At 39.6% G+C, this 11,977-nt stretch overlaps 1 protein-coding gene across 1 annotated transcript in view; it reads right to left on the reverse strand.

Annotated features, from left to right (window-relative positions):
- Positions 1 to 200: 200 nt before the first annotated feature.
- LOC104944316 (polypeptide N-acetylgalactosaminyltransferase 9-like) overlaps positions 201 to 11,977 on the reverse strand; it is a gene marked incomplete at its 3' end in the record, with an annotated part of 19,754 nt that continues 7,977 nt past the window's right edge. The window contains exon 2 of the mRNA XM_010769834.1: positions 201 to 381. Coding sequence (XP_010768136.1) covers positions 201 to 381 — 181 coding nt within the window. The remainder of the gene's footprint in view (positions 382 to 11,977) is intronic.

The following is an 11,977-nucleotide window of genomic DNA, read 5'->3' on the forward strand; positions in this document are numbered from 1 at the left end:
CTAATGGCAGCTTAAGCTCGGTCATAAGCTGGCATCAACAATGCGCCCAAGCTGCCCCTCCTTAAGAGAGATAGCAGCAATACCCAAGGGCGTAGACCTATGCCATGGGAAAAGAGACAGTGAGAGAAGAAAACGATGAACCGTGTCAGAGGTTGAATACCTAAGCAAATGATTCCCTAACAGAGACAGAGGAGACTTACTTCTTGGGCCTGTAGTCGGGGATGTTCCGGTCCAGGGAGATGCGGTCGCTGAGCTGAGCGTTGTATCCGTACTCCTCGTATTTCCCCTCCACATCGAGACTGTCCTCCCCTAGAGTGGCAGCAGCCCCGCCCTGACCGAGACCTCCGGGACCCTCAACCAGACCCATGGGCTTCGCCAAACCTGCCATGAAAATGACACAACTATCAATCATATTGCATTTTTATAGCCGAGCAAATTACTCATCTGTCTAGGGGGCTTTACAGGGTCTCCCTTTGTCCTTAGACCCTCACAGTGCACAAGGAATGACTCACAAAGTGCCAAGGGTTGAGACTAACTGACTGCAAGACTTAATCACAAGGACAGGTGGGGAGAGAAGAAAAACACATTTTCCAAAATAAAACAGGAAAACAGACAGATTGTGACATTACAAAATAAACAAGGGAAAAGCACAGACAGATCGTGACACAGGGAAACTGGAAGAAACTTCAGAGAGAGCAACAGGAGGGATCCCAGAAGAGCAATAGCTGTTGTGTGTATAGATTATAAAAGATGATACATTCAGACAAACAAAACAAAAAGGAAATTATGACTGCACATGAAAAAGATGGATCGAGGAGGATATCAAAAATCTTTCAGTTGCCGACCAAAAAGTGTCTCAATCATGACTCATGATCCAGAAGTAACCTTCAAAACTAGCTTCCTGCCAGGTGAGAGACACACAACAATCGGCGGATGCTGCCAAGGATGCTCAGTTACTATCATGCATTTATAGGAGAGTGAACACAGATATATAAAAATAAAAGTAGGAGAAGAGTGTTAACAGATTGAAGGTGAAAGGGGACGGTCTCCTGACGGTTAAAACCTTTACAGTGGTGCAGGAACGAGTCCTTAAACTTAGTAAGCTTCTGTTTCCTTCTTCTCGTAGGAAGTAGGATTTTTTTTTTAATTGTTAGGTGCCTGAAATAAGGTCTGTGGTTAACACAAACTTAGAAGATACCACACAAAAATGGTTGTTAGCAACCATTTTTGTGTGGTATCTTCTAAGTTTGTGTTAACCACAGACCTTATTTCAGGCACCTAACAATTAAAAAAAAAATCCTACTTCCTACGAGAAGAANCTCTGTAGGACTGCTTGGTTTGAATCCAAATGCTTATCATCCTTTCACATCAGAACGAAAACTACACTTACTGTAGCTGGGAGAAACATATACTGAGAAAATTAAAGCTTTATTTAATTTTCATAACTTTCCGTTTGACGATCTGCTAGTGTTTCGTGTTTTATTTTGAAATGTGGACACTCCCTGTTTTATGTCTGTTTGTACTTCCTGTCTCTTTGTTTTCCCGCCTGTTTGATTATGCTATAGGATCTTATCTTCCCTATCAATTGCCTTTTCCCAATATATATAGTTTAAACTATGGATAAAATCTCAGAGTATCAGCTTTTATAATTTCATGTCGTAGTGCCGTATGTATTTTTAACGACAGAGAGACTTATATAACTGAATGGACAGCTACAAAACATTTACACGATCTGCTGTAAATGACGTGTTGACAGCATTGTACGACATTATGTCAGTCAACACTGACAATGGGAAAACAGCAGGCTTCAGAAATGTCCTTCAGTCACCAACAGCAGGCATAGTAGTGACAATATCACACTTTAAAAATTCAGTGTTGGTACAAGACTGTATTTCAATTTACATGCGCACAAACCCATATAACACACAAGAGGAAAAGGAAAACCCCATAAAGCATAATAGGGACCCTGATTGTATTAAACATTGACTTATGGTGGTTCATTGTGGTTGATTTTTAATCATACCGAAGAACAAGAATTCTGACTATACATTCATATAATGACATTTAATTTGATTTAATTGTGCATTTGTTTGTGCTGTCCTACGACCGCATCAACCTGACACTCTGCAGGTGAAATAGAAAGTGTGTCAGCTGACTGCAGCGCCTCCTCTGTGACCTCCTGCTGCAGATTCTCCTCCACTGCAGCTGCTCAAATGTGACAGTTTCAATATCTGAGATTTTCCAGAATATCTTTTTTACTTATTTAGGGTTGACAGCCAGGTCACGAGATTCAGTACATCCAGCACATGAATGATGCAAACAGTATCAGTTTGTTCTACCATTGAACCACAGTTCAAACATATTTTAAGGGAGTACATGGCATACATTAAAAATACATATTTCCCTAATCTCGCAGTCCACTAACGATGATCAGACTCAAAAAGTCCACTTTTTTAAAAACATCTTCAGTAAAGATTTGTCTGTAAAATGCAGTCCAGTCTATTCAAAACGTGTAAAAAAAACAAACAAGGTATATTTAAACTTACCCTAATAGTTACCATCTCATAAAGTTTCACAAGACATCATGTGACTTTGGTTCTTGAAACTTGAAATTATGTTTTTTTAAGTACAGTTACATAAAAATGACTGGTTTTCAGAGTCAAAAGTCCACATACTTCTTTCCTCCGCTGCTTATCTGTGCTCTATAACCTCCGTCTAGTTTCTCTTGCAGAGTTTGCCCTTGCGTCACTCCTCAGCTCTGTGTCCATGGGCAGATATTTCATTGACAGCAATATGAAGGTCTATGGATGACCGCTGGGTCTCCTAGCTGCCGAACACCAGTCTCCTCACACTGCTGGAGGAAGAGCCGCTTCTCTCACCTGTCTCTCCCTTTTCTGTGTGTCCGCCTCCACACACGGCCATGTTTACATGTGTTATTGTCTCGCTGTAGCTCAGGCTTGCCTTGAACCAGCCCCGACATATGCTGCAATAAAGGATTCTGGACGATTGCAGGGGAATTTGTAGGAAACACACGTATGATATTTAGAGGTTATTCCAGCAGGATAATCTCGACACATTAACATCACTTTATGATTTGAAGTAACTAAAAAGCAAATGTTGGGCTATAAAGGAATAACAGCACGTTCACATGACTTCACGTCACCACCGCTAAGCTAAAGGAAGTTAATGTTGGGCTATAAAGGAACTACAGCACGGTCACATGACTTCACGTCACCACCGCTAAGCTAAAGGCGGCTAATGTTGGGCTATAAAGGAACTACAACACGGTCGGTCACATGACTTCACTTCACCACCGCTAAGCTAAAGGAAGCTAATGTTGGGCGTGATGATGTTTAGTCGTACAACGGTCCATGACGTCACGTCACCTACCGCTAAGCTAAGGAGGCTATGTTGGGCTATAAAGGAACTATAGCACTGTCACATGGACTTCACGTCAACACCGCTAAGCTAAAGGAGGCTAATGAATGGGCTATAAAGAACTACAGCACGGTCACATGCGACTTCACACCGCTAAGCTAAAGGTGGCTAATGTTGGCGTGATGGCGTTCTTAGTTCGTTTCATTAAGCAGCACTTGTTCTTCCCTCTGGACAGCTGTGTTTGTCCGTGATTAGTTCCCCTGTTAGCGAGATATGCCTGTAACCAGTATATAAGTAGAGCAAGGAATGTGATCTTTTAAAACAGGAAACAGAAAATTTCCCAAGGATCACAACATTTGATTTCTACCGAGCTGAATGTTTTTTTGAAAATGTTTGTTGCTCCTGAAACCTTTTCTTCCTGACGCTTGTCTAACGCCAAAATAAAGATTTTCCAAAGCCCTGCTCATGTTCTCTGCGCGGCAGAACACACGGTAGAGTAGCCATGGGTGGGGAGAGCAATCCTAATCAATTATTTGACGCCCGCGCTGCTAAAAAGCACTGAAGAGTTAGCTGCCATTGCAGGCTTCCAAGTCAGATGTCAAAGTAAGCTTCCAGATAAGCAACGAATCGACCAGAGAGGGCCACTCGACTCTCTTTCTCTGTGTTTCTTTGTCCACTGTTTTAAAAAGTTGACATCTAATCTGAGGACTTTTGAAAGGAAATAGAAAAAGTCTGAATGGAATTTTCCTTAATTGTTGTGTGTTATTGTACTAAAGGGCACATTTGCGTTCATTGTAGCTTTACGTGAGTTCTTACAACATTTAAGATACTGGTCTTTACATAATAGATACTTACGTTCCTACCCTATGATAATTGGATTAGACGTTCTTCAATATACTGGAAGACGAAAATATAATCGTAACAATTATGTTTGGCGCATTTTACCCAGGACCAATTTCGCTTAACGGCGCGACACATATCTCGAAGTGGCGCTCATCGTATTGTAGCGTTTCAGGCATCGTAGCATAGTAGGCACTATCTTGCATATCGTAATGTTACCCCTTGGTTGCTGATTGCTAATGGTATACATCCAAGGCCAACATCGTTATGACATCATAAGGAAGTGGGCCCAAAAATCCTGATCAGCTCATTTTAGACCCCATGTTTTATAGAAAGTGGAGTGCAAAAAAAGAGAGAGAACTTTGTTCCTGAAACAAAGGGACACATGTTGATGTAGACAGAGACACTGAATGCAAGGAGGGGAGGAAACATTCATGTGATGTAGGAGAGACATGAAGTTAAGAGGGGACACAATGTTGATGCAGAAGAGACATGGAAGAAAGGGGAGCAGCGAGTGTGTTGATGTAGAAGAAGACATGACCAGAAGAGCGGGACCAGCATTATGATGTAGAAAGATACCACTGAAGAAGAGGGCTGCCAAACGCCCCCCACATGTTGATGTTAGAAGAGACGTGAAGAAAGAGGGACACATGTTATGTAGAAAGGCATGAAGAAGAGGGAACATGTTGATGTAGCAAAGAGCATGAAGAAGAGGGGGACAGCGTGTGACGTACGAATGATGACATGTATATGAAGAGGGGAAAATGTGATGTAGAAGAGACATGAAGAAGAGGGGACAGCATGTTGAGTGTAGAAGAGACCATGATAGAAGAGGGGATAGAGGGACACCATGTGATGTAGGAAGAGACCAGAAAAGAGGGAGACACATGTTGATGTACAAGAGACGTGAAGATAGAGGGGACACATGTTGATGTAGAAGAGACATGAAGAAGAGGGACACCATGTTATGTTACCGAGAGACATGAGACCAAGGGGACCACATGTTGATGTAGACAGAGACATGAAGAAGAGGGGACACATGTGTGATTAAGAAGTAGAGCATGAAGAAGAAGGTGGACACATGTTGATGAAAGANAAGAGCCGGCCAGCGAACCAATCAGAGCAGACTGGGCTCTGGTTTCAGACAGAGGGTGAAAAGAGGTGCTGCAGCACAGGCAGTATGAGAACAATAAAGAGCTTTTTGAACATTGAAGCATGGAGACATGTCCCAGTAGAGACACTACATACTGATATACACCTGAACATCAGCAGGAGAGGACTCTTTAAAGTAGAGACACTACATACTGATATACACCTGACATCAGCAGAGAGGACTCTTTAAAGTAGAGACACTACATACTGATATACACCTGAACATCAGCAGGAGAGGACTCTTTAAAGTAGAGACACTACATACTGATATACACCTGAACATCAGCAGGAGAGGACTCTTTAAAGTAGAGACACTACATACTGATATACACCTGAACATCAGCAGGAGAGGACTCTTTAAAGTAGAGACACTACATACTGATATACACCTGAACATCAGCAGGAGAGGACTCTTTAAAGTAGAGACACTACATACTGATATACACCTGAACATCAGCAGGAGAGGACTCTTTAAAGTAGAGACACTACATACTGATATACACCTGAACATCAGCAGCAGAGGACTCTTTAAAGTAGAGACACTACATACTGATATACACCTGAACATGAGAATATGTCCTCTCCCTGCTACATATGTTTTGCATTTGTATCTGTCTGTCAGAGCGCCACAGAGAGCAGCGTGGGTCTTTAGTCTTTGTCTTCGGACCCGAACATAACAGCCCACTGTCTGCCTGCTTTTATACAAAGTGCCTCACAGGATCATGTGAACATACATACTCTAATCCCCAGTGTTGGACGCTCTGCCCACAGACACGGTCCAACTCCTCCTTCCAAGGAGGTATTAAAAAGCTTCTATTTGAGAGCAGTCCTTTTTGGGGAGTAAATGTTGCTGTTGTAAAAGAAGCATTTTGCTTTTGAAAAACATACAAATATTCAATGTTTTTATGACATTTCAGAAGAGGAAACACAGAAGACATAAAATATGAATCAGAGCCTGGAAGAGCTTTTTAAATACCTCAAATAACATACCAGGCATTATTCAAACAGGTCAGCGGCTACATGAAAGCTGAACCCTGCATATGATTTATTCAAATGTAACTTTACAAATACGAACCCTCTTTTATGGGAGTGCTTCTGTGGGATTTCTACATTTATGTTGAAGTGCTTAAAGCTTATTTCCCACTGAGCTGTCTACTTTAAGTTTAATTCAAGCTGAATCAAAGCAATTTAACTACCTTTAAAACGTGCCAGGCGTTATTAAAACATAAAAACACAACCCTGCAAACCATTTATTTATATTTGCAGTTGAAGCTAAACAGAATGGATTTGCTGCTCTTATCGTTACGAACTCTCAGTTATGGGACGGCTTCTGCAAAAATGTTTACATTTAAGTGCTAAAAAGCTTTTTTTATGTTTTCTTTCAATGTGATTGATGTTAACGTATGTTTTTATGTGTCATCTTTATTCAAGACTAACTCTTAAACACTGATACTGTGTAGAAAAGGCTGAATACAAACTCTCAGTTATTGGATGGCTTCTGCAGGATTTCTTTGTATGTGAAATGCTACAGACACATACGTGGATTTGATCGTCAGGCTTGTCATGTCATCATAGCATTTCCTTCAATCGGACACAGGAAGTAGATGGAAGAGTTTCAAGATTCAAAGGTTTTATTGCCATGTGAACAATAGCTGCAGGCTAGTTGTTTTTTTATAATGAAAGTCCAAGGCTGCTCCCATAGTGCCACGTACAAGGTACTCAGGAGTCAGGACATACAAATACATAAGAAAGGGAAATAACAAAGACTGCAATTGATACAAGGAATGAGTAAACTGTGTACATCTAAGAGAGAACGACAGAATGTATTTATCAAATGTTGTAAGGTAAAATAAATACTGTAAGATATTTATATATATTTTTTTTTTTAAAAGTAGGACATCTGAATATTTGAGAAGCTGAAAATAGTATTTTTTGAATTATTGTAGCTATTTATTTTTTTTAAAACAAGTGGAGGGTTAAGTCCTTGGACTCAGTCACTGGATGGTCTCTGGTTCGAGTCCCTGTACTGACCGAAAAACAAACAAAAACAAACTTGTGCTGTCAATCAATCAAAGAATGTAATTGCGTTAATCACAATAATAATCTGTATTTAATCTCGAAGTTTAAAAAACACGTAAAACAAACCTAAAGATAGGATGTGTGGTGTTAAAAAAGGCATGACAAGCTACTGTAGTACTAGAGACCATATTTAGAGACGAATGGGAATAAGGGATTATTATATTTGATCTTCTTCTTCTTAAAATGCTGCAGCTACCTACAAACAAACATGGCAGCCTTGTCCTCCCAGCCTTATGCAGAGACCCAGAGGCCCTCCAGACTGTTGGAGGGTCTCCGTGTTGTTGTGGGACGCGGTGCCAGATGGCGACTCCGTGACGTGAACCCCAACCGAAGTTGTCAAAATGCCACCACGTTGGCTCAGTTGGTGCAGGGCACGATAAACCCCTCTCGCGGGTGAATCCAGTTTGCAGCAATTCAGCTCCAATTACAAATCTTCAGCAGCACCCGAGGATTTGAGGCCATCCAAATATGGTGATTACGCCGCTGAGCGCTGAGCTCTTCATCGGTATGTTGACGTGCTGTCTGTGTGTCCATCTGTTGGGTGCAGAGCAGACGCAGCTCCACTTTCTGAGGAGGCCACACCGAAGCTTGGCTCGCTCAGCAATGATCTGACATTATCCAACCGTTTCATGGGATTTCTAAATATTCAAACAATAGTCAAGTCTGCAGAGACGCATGAATAAAGCCGACAACAGGCTTTTGTTTTGGGGCGAGCAGGGCCATAGAGACGGGTTCGGGTTCGGTATTTTTTCGAAAAGAAAGTTTTTAATCTAACAACTGATTACATGTATTTATTTAATTTGTGATACAAGGTTTACTGCACAAAGAGTGAACACTTTAGTAAAATAAAATATCATAAAGGATTGTTTTCATATATGCAGATGACAGCTATCTCTATGTCAACGTTTCTTTCTTTCTTCTAATAGCTATAAGAATACAAAACAGTAGCTGATGAAAAATAGAAAGCCGATCATTTCATAAATTGTTATTTAATATGACAAGATAGTAGTGTTATAATGTGTGTATTTTCAACACCAGAAACATATCTGAATTGAGCAGTAAACCACTGCAGTGTGAAGTCCTGTAAACACTGTAAATGACGTGTGGACAGCATTGCATGACATTATGTCAGTCAATAAGAAGGGAAAGAAGGGTTTAGGTTATGTATCTTTTCTACTTGCTGAATAGAGAGTCTTTAATCTGACACATACTGTATAATAATAATAATAATGGATTACATTTTTTATTAGAGCGCTTTTACAGGTGCTTTACAAATACACATTACACATATTAGACATGTAAGAGTCATTACTGTGGACATTACCCACAGGAGCAAATGCGGGTAAAGTGTCTTTCCCAAGGACACAACGGCCTGACCGCCCCACACCGTACATCACATTTATTTCTTTTTCTTTTTCTTAATGAACAGTTTAGGAAAATAAGGTTTATTTTCAAATATGCAGATGACAGCTATTTCTATGTCAAGGGTTGTTATTATTTTAATAGATACATGAATATATCCTTTGTGATATACGGTAGCTGTGGACGGAAAACAGAGAGCAGATGAATTGCTCCTCAAAAAAGTATTATTTAATATGACAAGATAGTTGTGTTATAATGTGTGATTTTCAGCTACAAATGATAATCACAGCCTGCTGTTACCAGCGCAGTGTGAAGTCCTGTAAACACTGTAAATGCCGTGTTGACAGCATTGTACGACATCATGTCAGTCAACTCTGACAATAAGAAAACAGCAGGGTTCAGAAATGTTCTTTCCTCATCAACAGCACACCACAACCGTGCTGACAGGACAGAGTCAATACCAATAATATCACGCTTTTAAAGAGCTGTTGGTAGAAGGCTGGATTTAAATGTTAGTATTTTGTTATTGCAAGAGAGACAAAATAATATAGGAAACCATCTGGAAAGGAAAGGAAAGGAAACATTGATATTGTACATGACAGGAACCACAAGAGGAGAGATGGGGCAACAAGCATTATTATTAGAGAGACATAATATTCATCTTCAGGTTCATATCAGTATGTAGTGTCTCTACTTTAAAGAGTCCTCTCCTGCTGATGTTCAGGTGTATATCAGTATGTAGTGTCTCTACTTTAAAGAGTCCTCTCCTGCTGATGTTCAGGTGTATATCAGTATGTTCAGGAAGAAAACAAAGGAGTCCAATGGAGGAATTTAATAGTTAATCGTAAATCATAGTCTATTTTATATATTTCTTTATTATATGAACCCAAAAATGAAATAGTGTTATCAAATCAATGTAGTGGAGGAAAAATACAATATTTGCCTTGAAAATTAAGTGTAGTAGAAATATAAAATAGCATAAAAAATTGTACTTAAATACAGTAATTGAGTAAACGTATTTAGTAAGTTCAAACCTCTGGGCTGTAGAATTTGACTCGACAGCTTTTAAATGTTTTTTCTGTTAAGTTTAATTTTTATTTTGTGAGATGTTTCTCTCCAAACAGCAGCTAAGAGCTTTCATGTTCTCACGTAAGTCAGCTGAAACACATCTACTTCTTCCACTCACTCCCATCCAGAGCCTGATGCACGTCACGGGGCGTCAATCCATTTGTCCAAACCCCCCTGACCCCATACATGAAACCCATCACAGATATCAATTATCCAGCAACCTTCACAATGTGTCTGATTTGGCCTTTAAAGCATGGTCTCAAATTCAAACGATGACCCCATTTTGTATGAATGATTTAAGAGCAAGAGTGGATTAATGCGCGTCCAAAGTGATGCAGCGGAGTCCTAAATATTAATGGTGAGGGGATGCCGTGATCTCTTCAAGAAGTGGGAAAGAAGAATAACTGGATCTGGAGAGGTTGGAAGCCTTCAAAGCCCAAAACAAATCTATGAAATATTGAGAGCTTGGGAGAAGTGCTGCATTTATCTGAGCACTCAACAACAGCGTGTGAGGAAGGTAACAACTGTGAGTTTGAAATTGTAGCACTAGACCCCCAAAATTATCTCTCAACAATGTATTATTTGTATACGAGAGATTTCAAACAAACATTGAGCTGCATTCTGTCAGTGGGGGTTCTCTACTGCCTTTCTTTTAGTATTTCATAAAAACACCTCAATTCATCAAATAAACCATTAGTATTTTTGATTTGATTCGATTAGATTTATTTTTAATGTGTTCAACAATAATACAAAATTAAGCAGTGTCAAATTGATATACAAAAATATTACTGATTCTAAGTTATGTATAAACAAATAATCTACTTAATTACACATAAAAAAAGTGGTGGGAAGAAGTTTACACTTATTTATCCCACCCCTACTCCCAAAAACTAAATTATTAACATACAAATATATTTTGTATTGAATTTTTTATTTTTTTTTTTTAATTATAAAACAACAATTACATAAACAGATAAATAAACAGATAAATAAACAAACAAATACACACCAGAGGAAAGGATGGTAAGGTATGTTTTATTTAAGGTGCTGTCAGAGGTTTTTCAAGAAGGCCTCGCTTAAATATTGCAGCATGAGGTGTGAATAACATCTCTGCAGCATCAGCCAAACGTTATCCTGCACCGCACAACACATCGAGTGAAAGGGAGTTTTGTGGACTTAACATCAGCAGGAGAGGACTCTTTAAAGTAGAGACACTACATACTGATATACACCTGAACATCAGCAGGAGAGGACTCTTTAAAGTAGAGACACTAGATACTGATATACACCTGAACATCAGCAGCAGAGGACTCTTTAAAGTAGAGACACGAGATACTGATATACACCTGAACATCAGCAGGAGAGGACTCTTTAAAGAAGAGACACGACATACTGATATACACCTGAACATCAGCAGGAGAGGACTCTTTAAAGTAGAGACACTACATACTGATATACACCTGAACATCAGCAGCAGGGGACTCTTTAAAGTAGAGACACTTTTTTTGTTTTTTTTTTCTTTTTTTTTCTTATTTTTTTATTCTCCTTTTCTTTTTGTTTTTTTCGTCTTTTATTACCTTCTAGGAATAGGTGTTGTTATTAGTAACGCTCGTCCTTTTTGTCAACCCAAACCGTCGCACGGGTCCTGGTAAGTACGAAGACGTTTTCTCCGTTGCACGCAGGTGGATGGTTGTGTCGGGACTGGAAAGGACCAATAACTTTGGCCCTGCGTTTCCCCGCTTGGAGGATCTCTTGTGTGGTGTGTTGAAAAACATGAAAATGTTGGACCAAAAAATAAAACGATTGGGAATTTCCTGTACATGTCGAAGACGAGACCCAATATCTCCCCCTGACTTGGTTGGTAATTCTGGTATGTTTATATAAAAAAATTTAACCATAGAAACACCGTATGTTATTCCGAATTGACGACGGGTTAGGTGTCGTTTCATTTGTCAAAAACCACTGACAAAACCAATGTTAAAAGGTCAATTTTCTTGTTTCATATTGTATCTAAAAGTAAAAGGATAATTATTTAACCATCCACAGAGTAAATTTTCTCATGGACGAGACGGGACGACTACAAAAGTCCACTATTGAG

This window comes from Notothenia coriiceps, unplaced genomic scaffold, assembly GCF_000735185.1.
Source record: "Notothenia coriiceps isolate Sejong01 unplaced genomic scaffold, NC01 NC01_scaffold00007891, whole genome shotgun sequence".
NCBI lineage: Eukaryota > Metazoa > Chordata > Actinopteri > Perciformes > Nototheniidae > Notothenia > Notothenia coriiceps.